This window comes from Saimiri boliviensis, chromosome 7 (assembly GCF_048565385.1).
Source record: "Saimiri boliviensis isolate mSaiBol1 chromosome 7, mSaiBol1.pri, whole genome shotgun sequence".
Lineage (NCBI taxonomy): Eukaryota > Metazoa > Chordata > Mammalia > Primates > Cebidae > Saimiri > Saimiri boliviensis.
In genome coordinates this window covers 10542385-10560866 of record NC_133455.1, presented here as the reverse complement: position 1 = coordinate 10560866, position 18482 = coordinate 10542385, and the positions used below count along the sequence as shown (strand labels likewise).

The window sequence follows — 18482 nt, the reverse complement described above, 5'->3', positions numbered from 1 at the left end:
TCACAAGGGTCACTGTCAACCAACAGCAAACTGACTCAATTATGGTAAATCCACATAATAGAACATTAGATAGCTGTAAAAAAGGTTAGGTGCAGAACTGTTTATATAGTATGCCATCACTTATGTTAAAAAAAAAAAGGGAGGACTGTATTAGTGCTGGCTTATACATACATTTGTAAAAATCTCTGAAAAGGAAAGACACTAATAACATTAATTTCTTGTTTGGGGAATTGGGAACTGAGCAGAAGAGATAGAAGGTTTGGAGGAGAACATTTAATGTATATAATTTTTAATTCTGTTTAATGTTTGAACCAGAGGAATGTATTATCCATTCAAATGACTAACTGATACCAAAGGCATCAAATGAGAAGGAAAATAAACCAAAAGATTAAATGATTTTGAAAAATAGCAACCAAGCAAAGCAAGAAGACAGGAGCATTACCTGACTCTCCTGGGCTCTTTCATCCTCGTCTGCCTGAGTATCGGTATTACCTTATATTTGAGGAGAAAAAAAAATAAAACAAGTGGAGGGAGGATATATGTATATTTTTAATCACAATCTAAACTGCAGTGAAAGGGCCAGTGTTAAAAACTCATTTTCCCGTGTACTTCCCAATATACCACTTTGAGCACATGTGGATGAGGTCCTGTCCTCGTGTGGGACCCTATGGGCTCTCACAGACACCAGCCCTGCCCTTCACGTGCCCTCGCTCAGGCCGGCCAACTCCCGAGTAAGAATGCCGGTCACATCCATCTGAATGTACAGTGGCGATCCACCCTTCTTCACCACAGGAAACACCTCCTTCTCCTGCACTGTTGTGTCCTTTAATACCCCCCAGTCTGCATAGCAGCAGGCAGCCATCATTGTAGGTTTGTGACAACATTCATAGACCACAAGAAAGCCCATTAAGTGGTGGAAGAGCTAAGGAGAGTAGGAGTCAAGGCAGCATGCGAGCTGTCTTTGAAGAGCGTCTGTACTAGAAAGGGCTCCTTGGGAGGAAGTGTGGCGTACAGAGAAGCCCTGGGCAGGCGTCTTTTACCTGAGGAGCTGCTGAGCTGCCTCTTGTTTTCTTTGAGTTGAAGCTCCAAGTTCTTTACTTTGAGCTCAAGCTTCACCTTATCAGACTCTAGAGTCTGAACGACTGAATGCAAGGACTTGGCAGAGGCGTTTTCTCCCCTGAGCACTGTGACCTGAAACACAGTTGTTTGGCTTAGGCTCGGAGTTTGAACAAAAGGAGGCGGAGTGAAAGCTCATGAGCCCTGGGTGGTACTCTACCTCATTTCTCAGTTTCTCCAGTTCGGCATCCTTTTCTGTGAGTAAGGCACTAGTTATACTGATGGATTTCTGCAAGGAAGCTTTTTCTTCATCTGCGTCTTTTATGAACTTGGATTCTCTAAAAGATCAAAGAGTTAAAAGTTCCACAAATCAACCGAAAGAGCGGTTGATATACAACTGTTCTAGAACAAACACATAATTAACGTTAATGTAAAAAAAAAAAAAAAAAAAAGTGTAACAGGGAAGTTTTATAGGGAGTTAAGGCCATTATGCTCACAAAATTTTACTTGAAATTTTACTTACTGTGAGGGGAGAAAAAGTGTACCTATGCATAGACATGCCAGAATCTGCATATGATTGTATCCATTTGAACTTAAAGAAACAAGTTAATAAATTTGGAAGAGGTAGAGTTAAAAAGAAAGAACGGTTGCACCCTCCCCAAAATTCTACCAAAATCTAAACCCGAGTTGAATTTTGTTAATTCTCGAATAAATGATTACCAAGCAATACCAACAATTAAAATACACACATGCAAAGCAGTTATACAGATGTCATGCAGAGCAGCTTTATGCTGGACATATCGATTGGTTCTCACTAATTTCAGTAACTTTTAGCAAGTTCCAAGAATGAGTATTTATGATGTTATGGGCCAAAACAGTAGCAAAGATTATTATTATTACTCATTACTTTCCAGCCATAGACTCTGAAGAGGACATTAAATTAGCTCATAGAAATTAATGGTAATTACATAAAGGCTAGAACAGAAAATGTTAAAATGGTTTTCTCAGGTGCAGAATGAAAGCATGGGAGCCTGGAAGGAGAAATTCAGAGCGCCTGATTTATGTTCTTGGCCTGACTCAGCACTTGATTATCAGCAGAGGGAGGGGGTGAGACCTTTAATGAGAGGGTCAGGGGAGTGGGAAGAGAAAGGGAAAGATGAAGGAAGAACAGGGAGGGACACCGGGACACAGTGAAAAGAGCCCAAAGGGCAGGCTAGCATGTGTTACATATGTGTACCTATTTAAAGTTGTTGGGGGTTTTTGTTTTTATTTTTGAGAGTCTAACTTTGTCGCTCAGGCTGGAGTGCAGTGGTGCAATCTCGGCTCACTGCAACCCCCACCTCCTGGGTTCAAGAGATTCTCCTGTCTCAGCCTCCCGAGTAGCTGGGATTACAGGCATGCACCACCATGCCTGGCTAATTTTTGTATTTTTAGTAAAGATGGGGTTTCACCATGTTGGCCTGGCTAGTCTCAAACTCCTGACCTCAAGTGATCCGCCCACCTCAGCCTCCCAAAGTACTGGGATTACAGGTGCACACCACCATGCCCAGCTAATTTTTATATTTTTAGTAGAGACGGTTTTACCACGTTAGCCAGGATGGTCTCGAGCTCCTGACCTCAGGGGATCTGCCCACCTTGGCCTCCCAGGCATGAGCTACTGCACCCGGCCATACTTAAAGTTTTCTTATAAAAAAAACTACATGCATTCAAGAAAAGGCTGAGAAACTGTCACATATAGAAGAGACGAAGGAGATATGACAACTAACTGCCAGATCCTAGTTTGGATGGTGGAACACAAAAGGACGTTAGTGAGAAAACTTGGTGAGATCTGAATGAAGTCTCTTGTTTCAGCTGAGAGTATGGTGCTCATGGTAATTTCTTAGTTTTGATAAGTGTGCCAGGGCTGTGTAGGCTGTTCAATTAGGGGCAGCTGGGGGAAGGTCTATGCAAACTGGATGCACTACTTTTGCAACGCTTCTGGAAATCTAAATTATTTTTAAATAAAAAGTTTTTAAAATGACATGCAGTGTGAAACACGAGAGGAAAATGACAAAAATACTTCAGGAAAAACAAAACTGGAGAAAAATTTCCTAGGTTAGGCCAAAGGCCATACAACCTAAGACACTGCCTTAGCACAGGCGATCATCAGTGAGCCATCGTGACCTTAACAAGAAGCCAAATCACACCTGGCTCTATTCCAAGTAACTGGGAAATCCAGAGGATGTACTGCTTGTCTGTTTTGGAACCAACTGGAAGAACAGGAAACTGAGGCCCAGGTTAGAAACGGCAGAATGTATGTCTGGTTAGTGAGACCCAAGATATCCGGCACACAAGTTACAGAAATCTCATGATTTATGGCAAATTGAAATTCTACACAAAGATGAAAATATAAGTGTTGTATTTATCTCATTGTGTGGCTTACACTTACACTCCAGAATGAGAAGTAGTAAGAAAAGAATCTGAGACAGAAACTTCTTGAATTAAAAACCCCAGCATTACTCACGCACTGGAAATGGGTAGGCATCAGTGCGGGTAAATTACTAAGCTAGTAACACCTTGTTAGGCCATAGGCTCTTGCTTAGGTTAAAACAGCAACTTACATGAAAGGAATGTACAGGCACTTTTTGCCACCTGGGAAGTAAAAACATCTGATGTAATCCAAAGATGCAATAAAGCCTGGGTTTCAGCCAGGTACGGTGTCTCATGCCTGTCATCCCAGTACTCTGGGAGGCCAAGGCAGGAGGATCACTTGAGCCCAGGAGTTCGAGACCAGCCTGGTTGACACAGTGAGACCCCTGTCTCTACAAATACTTTTTAAAAAAATTAGCTAGGCATGGCAGCGCATGCCTGTTGTCCCAGCTGCTAGGGAAGCTGAAGCGAGAGGATCGCTTGAGCCCAGGAGCTTGAGGCTGAAGTGAGCTGTGATTGTGCCACTGTACTCCAGCCTGGGTGACAAAGCAAGATCCCATCTAAAACAAAATATCAAAAAAAAAAAAAAAAAAAAAAAACCCGGGTCTCTTATGTTTCTAGTAAATGTACTTGGTAGTTGATTCTGTTATAAAAATGATTTTCAGAGCTTCACTTGCTATAAATCCAACTCAAATTTGAAAAATGTAATTTTAAATGCTTTTACTAAAAAAAAACACCAGGATTTGGGGGTTGTCAAGAAGAGATTTCGATTTTCCTATAATCGGGACTCCAGTTGGCCAAGATCCCACAGATGCTTAGTGCTGGGGAGGGATAAACAAATGTACAGCTGGTAGAAGGAAAAAGGGACAGGTGTCCTTTTCTGGGGCCACCAAACAGACTCTGCTCATCATCACATAGACACACAACCTCTCAGCCCCCTGCTTTCTAAGGAGATGGCTGCCAGAATGCTCCCTATACAAGTTACCGACACGTGCATGATTAAGAAAGAAATCTGACTTGTGATTTATACACCAAATGACAGGATGAGTAGCCTCTGGCAGCTCATCTTTGTGACCCATCATCACTGCTAGCTTCTTAGGCCATCTCTAAGGCTCAAATCCACTGTGCAAACCACCAGCAGGGGCTAAATTAAACCACTGTTTATGCCAACATTACTGATGTCTGAGTCACAAATCGTATTAAGCTATTAGCTGGAATGACTTGGTATTACAAAAAAATCAAGAAGGGAAAATAAACATAACATGAAAGAAGGGATAGAGGGACCAGAAATTTTTCTCTCCCCATCCCCCAGGGGAATATTTTATCCAGATTCTTTCCTTACTACTTACATAAGAAATAAATTCCAGTAATGAAGCAAATACCTTAAAGTGTTACTGGGCAAGCTTTAAAAATGCAAAATAACAAGAACCAAATATTAGAATCATGAAGAGAAATGCAAATACAGTAAGGAGACTAAATTTGCACTGAAGTTCTTTGCTGTATATAGATATAAAAAGGAAATATATGTGTGTGTGTGTGTGTGTGTGTGTGTGTGTGTGTGTATGTATATATATATGTATATATACTGCTGAGAATATTTTACAAAACAAAAGCAAGACACAGAGGGACAAAGGCAGCCAAAAAATATATACAACAATTTGGTTTGCTAAAAATATATGAAATTTATTTATTATAACGTGGATAGACTTTCTTTAGTCTTACCATTAAAGACACACAGATATAGCAAAGGAAGCAAGAGTAGGAAAGGGAAAAGAGAGGGGTGAAATGAGCATTGGTAAGTAGCGCAAGCTCGGAGACAGTCAGACAGTTAGCAACCCACAGTGAGCCGGATGAACTGAAGTTGCACGGGACCTCTTCAGAATTTGGGGGCTTTATGGTCAAACCAGTTTTTACTCCTGACAGAAATCCTGCATTGGCACTGATAGGATGAATTCTGACTCCAAAAATCCATGCCTCATAGTTTGGCTTTGGAGTCCCTTCTTTGACACTAAAAAGCCCGGAGAAGGGAGCAAAACCAAACCAGCTCCCAAATCTGCATCTGGCTTCAGTTTAATGCTACAGTTGGGAGTAAATTCTGCACTTGAAAATCATGACCATCTGGCTGAAGTGATTATATAACTATCTTAACTATGTATGTTTAATGATCACTTCTGAATTCAAGTGTTGACTAAGCTCTCAGTTCTTGCATGACCAACTACATTTAAAATACTTTTCTGTGTAAGTATTTGGAAGGCTTTCGAAATTAACAGTGTATCAAGTTCTTTTTAGTACTCAATGCTTGGTACATTTATTTAACCATTACACACATAGAGCTACATATGAATCCTTTATCAAACTGACTTTTAGAAGGCATTTAAGGGTCCCAACTATAAGCTAAAATAAATTTACATTCATTTCTAAAATCGAAATAACTTTCCATAAGGGTTAATTAACAAAGAACACGTCTACATATGATAAACTAGGAGTGAAATTTTCACTCCCAGAAAAAGTCATCTTTATATTTTCTGATGAAAATTAAGAGTGATTTTTCAAGACACATTCTCCTAAACAATGAGGACATAAAACAGAAACAGAGAGAAGGAACAGAGAGAACTTCACAGCCCCCAAATTTGTTCCATCTTTTTTTTTTTTTTTTTGAGACCGAGTTTTGCTCTTGTTGCCCAGGTTGGAGTACAATGGCGCAATCTCAGCTCACTGCAACCTGCCTCCTGGGTTCAAGGGATTCTCCTGCCCTCAGCCTCCGGTGTAACTGGGATTACAGGCATCTGCCACCACGCCTGGCTAATTTTGTGTTTTTAGTAGAGACGGGGTTTCACCAAGTTGGCCAGGCTGGTCTCAAACTCCTGCCTTAAGTGATCTATCTGCCTCGGCCTCCCAAAGTGCTGGGATTACAGGCATAAGCCACTGTGCCCGGCCACGTTCCATTTTTCTTTTTTTTTTTTTGAGATGGAGTCTCGCTCTGTCACCCAAGCTGGAGTGCAGTGGTGCGATCTTGGCTCACTGCAACCTTCGCCTCACTGGTTCAAGCAATTCTCCTGCCTCCGCCTCCTGAGTAGCTGAGACTACAGGTAAGTGCCACCACATCCAGCTAATTTTTTGTATTTTTAGTACAGACGGTGTTTTACCATGTTGGTCAGGATGGTATCGATTTCCTGACCTTGTGATCCACCTGCCTCAGCCTCCCAAAGTGTTGAGATTACAGGCATCAGCCACCGCGCCCAGTTCACATTTCATCTTTTTAAGCCACGAAAAAAGTCCCATGCCTAACCATATTTTGAAAGGCATGTAATTTAGTTAAAGTTACATGATAAAGACTTCATCATTAAGCATGTCTTCTCTTTTTTAAAAAGCCGAACCAGCATAAAAATCTGATGACCTGAGTCTTCAGCCTGCACTTGTCCTTTATTAGTCCTGAGTCCTGGGATAACATGCCTAACTTCTTGAGCTTTAGTTTCATTGTTTTATTTCCTTATTTTATTTAGAGACAGACTCTTGCTATGTCACCCAGGCTAGAGGGCAACGGCTATTCTCAGGCATGATCCTAGTGCACTACAGCACTGAATACCTGGGCTCAAGCGATCCTCTCGCCTTAGCCTCCTGAGTAGATGGGACTACAGGCACGTGCCACCATGCCTGGCTAATTTCATCCTTTAAAAATGCAAGCTCCACCATATAGTTCACTGCGTTGTTTTGAGATTAATTTGTGAATTATGAAGTGCTATTTAAATGTAGGGGTATACCAGTTTTTTGGTTTTTTTAAAATGGAGACAGAGTCTCACTATGTTGCCCAGGCTGGTCTTGAACTCTTGCGCTCACGTGATCCTCCCTCCTTGGCCTCCCAAAGTGCTGGGATTACCATCATGAACCACGGTGCCCAACCACAGCTCCCTTGCCAGAATGCCACAGGAACAAGCCCTGTGGTCCTAGCTACTCGAGAGGCTAAGGCAGGAGAATCGCCTGAACCCGGGAGGTGGAGGTTGCAGTGAGCTACGATTGCACCATTGCACTCCAGCCTGGGCAACAAGAATGAAACTCCATCTGAAAAAAAAAAAATTAAAAAATAAAAGAGCAAAGACTTATCAGGGTCATGGCAGTGGTGAAACACACATGCATTCTTTTTTTTTTTTTAATTTATTTTTATTTTTTTTTTGAGACGGAGTTTCGCTCTTGTTACCCAGGCTGGAGTGCAATGGCGCGATCTCGGCTCACCGCAACCTCCGCCTCCTGGGTTCAGGCAATTCTCCTGCCTCAGCCTCCTGAGTAGCTGGGATTACAGGCACGCGCCACCATGCCCAGCTAATTTTTTTTTTTTGTATTTTTAGTAGAGACGGGGTTTCACCATGTTGACCAGGATGGTCTCGATCTCTCGACCTCGTGATCCACCCGCCTCGGCCTCCCAGAGTGCTGGGATTACAGGCTTGAGCCACCGCGCCCGGCCAACACACATGCATTCTGAGTATAAACACCACCTTAGTTAATTTCACTACGTATTTCTTAATTTAAATAAAGAAAAGGCAGCCTAGGCAACATAGCAAGACCTTGTCTCTATAAAACATTAAGAAAAAGAATTAGCCAGGTGTGGCCGTGCATGGGTGTAGTACCAGCTACTTGGGAGGCTGAGAGGTGGGAAGATCAATGGAGCCCAGGAGATGGAGGCTGCAGTGGGCCATGACTGAGCTGCTGCACTCCAACTGGGGTGACAGAGAGAGGCCATTTCTCAAAAAAAAAATATTAAAAGAAAAGTAAATGCATCCCTGGACCAAGGCCTAATGTCCTTTAGAGTGTGGCTTATGGAATCCAAATAGCTAACTCTAAATAAATAAATAAAGCCCTCCACTCCTAAGCAACTGCCATGCTGGCAGAAGAGAGACTGCTGCATAAAACACACACCTCAGTAGGCGGGTGGGGATCCATCCTCTGCCCTGACAAATGGGAATAAAATGCTTCACAGGACCATGGAGAAATTATTGTTTATGCTATTCTTTAAGGTTTGTTTTTTAGTTTTGTTTCTAAGAAGCAAAAAAGCACATCACTGTTGTGGTATGCACCCATTCTGCAGCAGCCACTGCACAGGCCATGGTTCTCAGCAGTAGCAACCCCTAAACCTGCTTGTCACCATGTAAAGCACAGACATTCTCTAAACAAGACTGCACGTTTTAAAACAGCAAAGACTTATCAGCTTATAGAAGCATCAAGCTTCCAGGTGTCCCCAAACTTTTTACACAGGGGGCCAGTTGACTGTCCCTCAGACTGTTGGAGGGCCACCACATACTATGCTCCTCTCACTGACCACCAATGAAAGAGGTGCCCCTTCCTGAAGTGCGGCGAGGGCCGGATAAATGGCCTCAGGGGGCCGCATTCGGCCCGCGGGCCGTAGTTTGGGGACGCCTGTTCTACACAATTATTTCTGTGGGCCATGTTCTTCCTTACTGAAAAGTACTGAAAAAATTATACTAATTTTTAATTTGAATACCATTTGACTACCATGGGAGAATAATAAGTAACAAAGCCTTTTTAAAGAAAATAGAAACACTTAAAATGATGTTACCCATTATTCATGAACATTAAAATTATTTATTTTTGAGACAAAGTCTCACTCTGTCACCCAGGCTGGAGTGCAATGGCACAATCTCAGCTCACTGCAACCTCCGGCTCACTGCAACCTCCGCCTCCCGGTCTCAAGCAATTCTCCTGCCTCAGCCTCCCAAGTAGCTGGGACTACAGGCACGTGCCACCACGCCCAGCTAATTTTTTGTATTTTTTGTAGAGATGGGGTTTCACAGTGTTAGCCAGGATGGTCTCGATCTCCTGACCTCATGATCTGCCTGCTCTGGCCTCCCAAAGTGCTGGGATTACAGGCGTGAGCCACTGCGCCCAGCCTAACATTTTTATGTAATTGAAATCAGTATTTATATCCAGATCAATAACTACATGTAAGATTATAGTATTTTTAGTTACTGAAACTAGGAGGTAACAGTCGTATACATGAGACAATCTGATTTTAGATCATCTCTAAATAAAAGCAACTCAGCATGGCTTAAAATAAGAATTATTTTTGTTTTAGTAATAGTGAAACTTTTGCAAATGGATTTTCTTTTTCTTTTTTTGAGAGGGAGTCTTGCACGTTATCCAGGCTGATGTGCAGTGGCGCTATCTTGGCTCAGTGCAAGATCTGCCTTCCAGGTTCAAGCAGTTCTCCTGCCTCAGCCTTCTGAGTAGCTGAGATTACAGGTGCCTGCCACCATGCCTGGCTAATTTTTTGTATTCTTAGTAGAGACGAGGTTTCACTATGTTGGTTAGGGTGGTCTCGAACTACTGACCTTGTGATCCACCCGCCTCAGCCTCCCAAAGTGCTGGGATTACAGGCATGAGCCACTGTGCCTGGCCCAGCAAATGGATTTTCATAATTTGTCAATTACAAATACCTAACTATCACAATGCCATTTTCTGAATATAAGGAGGTCACTTGTTTTCTACTGCAAGTTACCATATACAGTATATCATGTTCTGACATCTTATTAAACACACACACACACACAACAATAAACAGAAAGCTTACCTTTTTTTCATTTCTAACAACTGATTATTGAGCACAGATCTTTCTTCCTCCAGCTAGGAAAAAAACACAAAAAAAGTTCAGTTCATAACCAGGCCACAGAGAGGTATATTTCTCATTCACATGTCATCCCCTAGGCTCCAGGACAGCTAAAGCCACTGGCTTTCCTCAGCACCAATGAAGACGAAAAAGTGGTTACTCTATCACAGGATGTACAGTTATTAATATATAAATCACAACCTCAGTAACTCCCCCTCCTCAGGGACCTGACAGTTAAAAATATTAACCTTGAACACAACAAAGCACACTTAAGCATTCAAAAATGTTCGTTGGCCAGGCATGGTGGCTCACACCTGTAATCCCAGCACTTGGGGAAGCCAAAGTGGGTAGATCACCTGAGTTTAGGAGTTTGAGACCAGCCTGGCCAAGATGGTTAAAGCCCATCTCTACTAAAAATATAAAAATTAGCCGGGTATGGTGGTGTATGCCTGTAATCCCAGCTACTGAGAAGGCTGAGGCAGGAGAACTGCTTGAACCTGGGAGGCAGAGAGCTGAGATCCTGTCACTGCACTCCAGCCTGGGTAACACAGTGAGGCTCTGTCACACCCACACACACACACACACACACACACACACACACACAAATTGTTAAATGAGTGAGTAAAGCTCCAATGCTAACAACATTCTGGTTCCTTTACTTAAACCACAGAGATCAAGTGTCACTAAACTGCAGAGGAATAGGAACAGGCCATGTATTCTCTGTAGACCTCAATTTACTCATCCATCAATTCAACACACATTCACTGAATTGTTTCTACATTCATGCATTAGTAAAGCATGTGTTTCTCACCTACAAAAACAAAGAGGTTACAAAAGAATTTCCAGTGGTTCTTTATTATCCCATTAAGGATTAACAAACCCAAAAGATTCAGGTAGTTGATCTTGTGAAGGAAGAATCACCTCTACGTCCAACCTGCAGTTTGGCCAAATACCAATTTCAACTCGCTTTTTTTTTTTTTTTTGAGATGGAATCTTGCTCTGTTGCCCAGAGTGGAATGCAGTGGTGCAATCTTGGCTCACTGCAACCTCCACCTCCTAGGTTCAAGTGATTCCCCTGCTTCAGTCTCCTGAGTAGTTGGGTTTACAGGTGCTTAGCACCATGCCCAGCTAAAGTTTGTACTTTCAGTAGAGGCAGGGTTTTGCCATGTTGGCCAGGCTGCACACTGTTAATTTTTTTAAAAGGGTAAAAAAGCTCTCGAGTGTGTGTGTGTGTTATTGTTGTTTTTTTTTTTTTTTTAAATAAAAAGATAACACCAAAGATATATAATGGCTTCCAAAAGCCTAGAATTTACTAGCTCACTCTATGTAGTTACAGTCATTATTAATTATGTATTAGGTATGTTCATGCTTTGCTACAAGGTCTTATTTATTTATTTATTTATCTTTTTTGTCTGTGTGGAGAACAGGGACTCGCTATATTGCCCAGGCAGGTCTCGAACTCCTGGGCCCAAGCTATCTTCCCACCTCTGCCTCCCTAAGAGCTGGGATTACAGGCGTGAGCCACTGCACCCGGTGAGGTCTTATTTTTTAAATTCTTTAATATACTGGGACTTGAATGTAGCTATTAAAAAAATTCTTTAATGTACATAAACACATGTTCTGAACATAAATATCCCTTTACCATGAAATCTATAGAGGTTAACATAACATACTTTTATAGAATCTTTGATGTCCTAACCCATTAAGATATATGTTTTTGCTGTATGACTAATTCACTGAAATATTTAGAATGAAAGGAAGAAAAGAGTGGGAGGCAAACTTTAAAAAATGAAATGAGAAAGAGAACATCTGGAGAGTGGGATATGGAGATGAGAAGGGCTTTCATTTTGGTCTTTATGCCCTTTGTACAATTTATATTTATTCTTTAAAGAAGGAATCTGTTTTACTTTTATAATTTAAAAGTTAAAAAAAGTTGGCCAGGCGCGGTGGCTCATTCCTGTAATCCCAGCACTTTGGGAGGCCGAGGCGGGCGGATCATGAGGTCAAGAGATTGAGACCATCCTGGCCAACATGGTGAAACCCCATCTCTACTAAAAAAAAATACAAAGAGTGCGGGGTCGCCATGGCGGAGCTGCAGCAGCTGCGGGTGCAGGAGGCGGTGGACTCCATGGTGAAGAGTCTGGAGAAAGAGAACATCCGGAAGATGCAGGGTCTCATGTTCCGGTGCAGCGCCAGCTGTTGTGAGGACAGCCAGGCCTCCATGCAGCAGGTGCACCAGTGCATCGAGCGCTGCCATGCGCCTCTGGCTCAAGCCCAGGCTTTAGTCACCAGTGAGTTGGAGAAGTTCCAGGACCGCCTGGCTCGGTGCACCATGCATTGCAATGACAAAGCCAAAGATTCAATAGATGCTGGGAGTAAGGAGCTTCAGGTGAAGCAGCAGCTGGACGGTTGTGTGACCAAGTGTGTGGATGACCACATGCACCTTATCCCAACTATGACCAAGAAGATGAAGGAGGCTCTCTTATCCATGGGAAAATAAAAGTCTTTGCCAATGCCCATTGGGGCGGAGGGCAAGGATATATTTTTTATAAGGAATTGGGAATTTTAGTCTTTTAAGCAAAGTTTATGAATGAAGAAATTAAGGATGGCCGCAAGCGTAAGGCATATGTCAAAAAAAAAAAAAAATACAAAAATTAGCTGGGCATGATGGCATGCGCTTGTAGTCCCAGGTACTTGAGAGACTGAGGCAGGAGAATTGCTTGAACCCAGGAGGCGGAGATTGCACCACTGCACTCCAGCCTGGCGCCTGGCGACACAGCAAGACTGTCTCAAAAAAAAAAAAAAAAAAGTTAAGGAAAATCAATACTTACAACTTGAAAATTTTTACAATGAATGGACAAAGAGCATGGCAGATAACTCATAATACAGAAAATAAAAATTATTAATGAACATTTGAAAAATCATTCAACCCTACAAAAAAGTATGCAAAGATTCTCCCTCTTTCTTAGAGGGTCCATGTGCCTGAACTTCCAAGAAAGAAATGTTTGGTATTTATAATACTGATCTTTATACAAAATGATGTTTGTTGTTCTTCTGATCCAGTATTGTTACCCAATCCAGGAGATAACAAATTGCATCTAAAGTTTTATTTCTTTTTTTTTTGAGATGGAGTTTCACTCTGTTTCAAGATGGAGTGCAGTGACATGATCTTGGCTCACTGCAACCTCTGCCACCCGGGTTTAATCGATTCTCCTGTCTCAGGTTCCAGAGGAGCCGGGATTACAGGGATGTGCCACCACGCCCCACTAACTTTTGTATTTTTAGTAAAGACGGGGTTTCACCATGTTGGCCAGGCTGGTCTTGAACTCCTAACATCCGGTGATCCGCCTATCACCTAACATTTTTATAGAATGTCAGTTTGGATTCGTCTGATGTTTCCATTTGATTAGAGTCAAATCATGCACTTTTTGTCAGGAATACCACAGAAGAAATCCTGTGCCCTTCTCAGCACATGGTATCATGAGGTACACACTGTTGATTTTTGGTGAGGTTAACTTTGGTCACTTGGTTAAGGAGGAAATACCTTCCATGTTTCCCCACTGGAAAGGTACCATGTTTTCCTTTGTAATTAATCTGTACTTTTGGGGAATACATTTTAAAACTATGTAAATATCCTGTTATTCAACAAACTATTGCCTACTTGTTTAAGCACAGATTGATGATTCTTGCCTGAACAAATTATTAACATGCTGGTTACCATATGGTGATTGTATGATTCCATTATTCCATCCATTAAATATTTATTAGTTGGTCTTCTACCCTGAGGAAGGGCTGTCATTTTCCATTCATTCATTCATTCATTCATTCACTCACTCACTGAAGAGGCTTGCTCTGTCACACAGGCTGGAGTGCAGGGATGCAATCTCAGCTCACCACAACCTCCGCCTCCCAGGTTCAAGCAATTCTCGTGCCTCGGCCTCCCAAGTAGCTGGGATTACAGGCATGCACCACCATGCCTGGCTAATTTTATGTATTTTTCTTTTTTACTTTTTTTGGTCATGTAACAAGAACCTAGTTTTAGCTGAGGTTTTGTTTCGTTTTTTTTAAGTAGAGATGGGGCTTCACTATATTGGCCAGGCTGGTCTCAAACTCCTGGACTCAAGTGATCTGCCTGCCTCGGCCTCCAAAAGTGCCAGGGTTACAGGTGTGAGCCACTACTCCTGGCTTCCATTTATTTACTAATGCCAGTTTAGATTCATGGTTTCCTGTTACTCAATCTGTTATAATCCATTATATCTTTATGTATTTTTTCTCATATCTTTATGTATTTTGATGTTCAAATATTTGGTCAGTGGGAGTTTCTTCAAGATGGTTCTAATGTCCTCTTCATTAATCTCCATTATTCTTTTTTTTTTTTTAATCTTTTTCTTTCTTTTTTTTTTTTTTTTCTAATCTCCATTATTCTTTGAGCACTTCTTTGCTTTTTGGGACACAAAATATTCCAGGCTCACCTTATAGTCTTTCTGTCTATGGATTTCTGGTTTCTTTAGTGAAGAGTATTTATAAAACAAGCTCTAGGGACTAGCTGTGCTCATTGGTACTGGGTTTTGTTGCTTCTAAGCCCTGTCAATGGAGTTAACCAAAACTTAAAACTTCTACTCTTCAAAAGACACTGTTAAGAAAGTATAAAGCCGGGTGCGGTGGCTCAAGCCTGTAATCCCAGCACTTTGGGAGGCCGAGGCGGGTGGATCACGAGGTCGAGAGATCGAGACCATCCTGGTCAACATGGTGAAACCCCGTCTCTACTAAAAATACAAAAAATTAGCTGGGCATGGTGGCTCGTGCCTGTAATCCCAGCTACTCAGGAGGCTGAGGCAGGAGAATTGCCTGAACCCAGGAGGCGGAGGTTGCGGTGAGCCGAGATCGCGCCATTGCACTCCAGCCTGGGTAACAAGAGCGAAACTCCGTCTCAAAAAAAAAAAAAAAAAAAAAGAAAAAAAGAAAGTATAAAGCCACAGATGAGGAGAAACCATTTGCAAAACACAACCCAATAAAGAACTTGTATCTAGAAAATATGAAGAACTCTCATAACACAAAAATGTGCAGATTAAAAAAAAAAATAAATGAAACTGACCAAAAGATTTGAATAGACGTTTTACCAAAGAAGAGAGACAAATGGCTAGTAAGCACAGGAAATGACACTCAGCATCATCAGTCATCAGGAGAATGCAAACTGAAACCACACTGATACACTCCACGTGCCACCTGGGCACCCAAGCCCTCTGTCCCAGCAGTTCCCTAGTTGACAAATGGATAAATGCTTAATATTAAAAAGATAAAAACTGAAGTTTTTCTTAGTGCTGAAAAGTATGTGGAATAACTGGAAACCTCATAAATTGCTGGTGGGAATGTAAAATAGTACTCATTTTGGAAAATCGTTTGATAATTTCTTAAAGAGTTAAACATAGACTGACCATACTAGCAATTCCACTCTTAGGTATTTACCCACGATCAATGAAAACATATACCCTGGCCTCTTCACAAATGTTCAAAGCAACTTTACTCATAATGGCCCCAAACTGGAACAACCTAGCATCCAAATGGATAAAGCATCTATGATATAATCCCAAACTACTGATATACATAACATGGAGAGATCTCCAAGGCATTATATTAAGTGAAATAAGCTAGCAACCCGGTGCAGTGGTTTATGCCTGTAATCTCAGCACTATGGGAGGCCAAGGCAGGAGTATCACTTGAACCCAGGAGATTGAGACCAGCCTGGGTAACACAGTGAGACCTTGTCTCTACAAAAAAAATCAAAAAATTAGTGTAGTGTGGTGTGCATGCCTGTAGTCCTAGCTACTCGGGAGGCTGAGCTGGGAGGCTACAATGAACCAAGATTTTGCTACTGCACTCCAGCCTGGGTGACAGAGTGAGACCTTGTCTCAAATAATAATAAATAAAAATAAAAAATAGAAAAAGATTTTATCTTTGGGAGGCTGAGATGGGCGGCAGATCATTTGGGGTCAGGAGTCCAAGACCAGCCTGGCCAACATGATAAAACCCCATCTCTACTAAAAATACAAAAATGAGCCATGTGTGGTGGTGTGCACTTTTAGTCCCTACTACTCGAGAGGCTGAGGCAGGAGAATCGCTTGAACCAAGGAGGTAGAGGTTGCAGTAAGCCAAGATCATGCCACTGCATTCCAGCCTGGGCAACAGAGTGAGACTCCATTTCAAAAATGATAAAAGAAACTAGATACATAAGGCTATATAATGTTTTGAATTACCCAAATTGCCTTATGTATAATGTCTAACCTTTTCTACTGTGGTAAGGGAACATACTAAATATTTCATCCTTTTAAATTTATTGAAAATCATTTTATGGTCTAACACATAACCTGTCCTGGAGAATGCTCCATGTACACTTGAGAAGTGTGTGTTTTCTGTGGCTGATGGATGGAGCAATCTACAGATGACTATTAGGTTTTGTTGATTTGTAGTGTTTTTCAAGTCTTCTGTTTCCTCCTTCATCTTCTGTATAGTTGTTCTATCCATCACTGAAATGGGGTATTGAAGTCTTCAGCTATAATTGTTGAATTGTCTATTTCTCCTTTTTATTCTGTCAGTTTTTGCTTTATGTATTTCAGGACTCTGTTATTAGATATATCTATGTTTAAAATTGTTATATCTTCCTGATGGATTGATATTTTTTTGTCATTCTCTGTCTCTAGTAACAATTTTTGCCTTAAAATCTATTTTGTCTGATACTAGTAGTTTCTCCAGCTTGCTTTTGGTTCCTGTTTGGATGGTATATCTTGTTCCAACCTTTTACTTTCAACCTATTTATGGCTTTGAATCTAAATGGTATCTTTTCTAGACAGCATACAGTTAGATTATGTTTTTTAAAAAAATTCATTCTGCTAGTCTCTGCCATTTATTCAGAATGTTCAATCCATTTATGTTTACTGTGTTTGTGAATAAGGTTACATACTGTTTTGACTCATTTATGTGACCTACCAAAAAAAAAAAAAAAGGCAAAACTATTGGGCCAGAAAAGAGATAATAAGCGTTTTCAGGGAGTGAGAATGAACTGACTGTAAAGGAGGATAAGAGAACCTTTTGGGGTGAAGGAAACTTGATTGTGGGGTCAGTTTTATGACTGTATATATTTGTCAAAACTCACCAAACTATACACCTATGAAGGATGAATTGTATTTTATGTAAATTAGACCTCAGTAAAGATGACTTTAAGAAAAAGAAACCAATTTGGAGTAATTTGTACAATATAGCTTTTGTAAAAAACAAAAACACTGTATGCATATATGCATTTGTATATGCTAGCATACAAATAAGGAACACCAAGGAAAAATATACCAAACCATTTATAATGAATGCAGCTTCAATGAAATGGCAATGAGAGGAGTAATAATTTTTAGATTATACATATTTGTACTCTTTCATGTTACAAATGTATTTCTAATTTAAAAATAACATTATAATTTAAAATAAATAATTCTAACTTCTTTGGAAATAAAGAATTTATAGATGAAGTGACAGGATACCTAGGATTTAGGATTTGCTTCAAAATACTCAGGGTAGAGCTGGGTACAGTGGCTCATGCCTATAGTCCCAGCTACTCAGGAGGCCAAGGCAAGGAGGATTGCTTGAGTCCAAGAGCTGAAGGCTTCAGTAAGCTGTGATCGTGCCACTGCACACCAGCCTGGGTGACCAAGTGAGACTAACTAAAAAAAAAAAAAGAAAATGCAGAAGTAGAAAGGATGAATGGGAATAAAGCTGAGACGAGTGGCCAAGAGTTAATTGCTAATGAAATTTTATACATGGAGATTCATTGTACTGTGCATTCTGCTTCTGTGTATGCTTGGAACTTTCTATAATAAAACGTTAAAAAAGAGGCAAAAGAGGCCAGGCATGGTGGCTCATGCAGTCAGGAGTCTGAGACTATCCTGGCCAACATGGTGAAATTCCATCTCTACTAAAAACACAAAATGTAGCCGGGCATGGTGGCGGGCACCTGTAGTATCAGCTACTTGGGAGGCTGAGGCAGAAGAATCGCATGAACCCAGGAGGCAGAGGCTGCAGTGAGCCGAGACCATGCCATGGCACTCCAGCCCAGGTGGTGATAATCATAGTTTGGGGAACACTGGACCGGAAAATCTCCGAGAGCTCATCTATGCATAACCCTACTTTGAAAACAAACATGGTGGGTACTTTGTTCCATGTCTGTTGGTTAAGCTAAGAAAAATACTAGCTCGGGTGAAATGAAGGGCGTGTAAAAGTTCTTAGTCATTATATACACAACTTCCACTTTGAGGCTCAGTAAAACCACTTGAATAAAAACCTCCAGAGAGAAGTGCTTTTCTGTTTTGTTTATTGTGATCTCCTCTACTTTTGGAACACTGATGGGCACACAGTA

General features: G+C 41.2%; 2 protein-coding genes across 10 annotated transcripts in view; one reads left to right on the top strand and one right to left on the bottom strand.

The window, feature by feature from the left end:
- Positions 1-18482, bottom strand: part of CLIP1 (CAP-Gly domain containing linker protein 1) — a 149700-nt gene that overhangs the window by 6591 nt on the left and 124627 nt on the right. For all 9 annotated transcript variants that reach the window (XM_039471897.2, XM_039471899.2, XM_039471902.2 and 6 more), the window contains 4 exons: positions 10046-10098; positions 1277-1394; positions 1041-1191; positions 443-492 (listed from right to left, as the gene is read on the bottom strand). In XM_039471897.2, the coding sequence (XP_039327831.2) occupies positions 443-492; positions 1041-1191; positions 1277-1394; positions 10046-10098 (372 nt within the window). The remainder of the gene's footprint in view (positions 1-442; positions 493-1040; positions 1192-1276; positions 1395-10045; positions 10099-18482) is intronic.
- On the top strand, positions 12157-12633 carry LOC104652052 (protein FAM136A). Its single transcript, XM_010342914.3, has one exon. It carries the CDS (start codon positions 12165-12167, stop codon positions 12579-12581), a length of 417 nt encoding a protein of 138 aa, XP_010341216.3. The 5' UTR covers positions 12157-12164; the 3' UTR covers positions 12582-12633.

Coding starts and splice junctions, on each gene's coding strand:
- LOC104652052 (XM_010342914.3), top strand. CDS start 12,165: ATGGCGGAGCTGCAGCAGCTGCGGGTGCAGGAGGCGGTGGACTCCATG.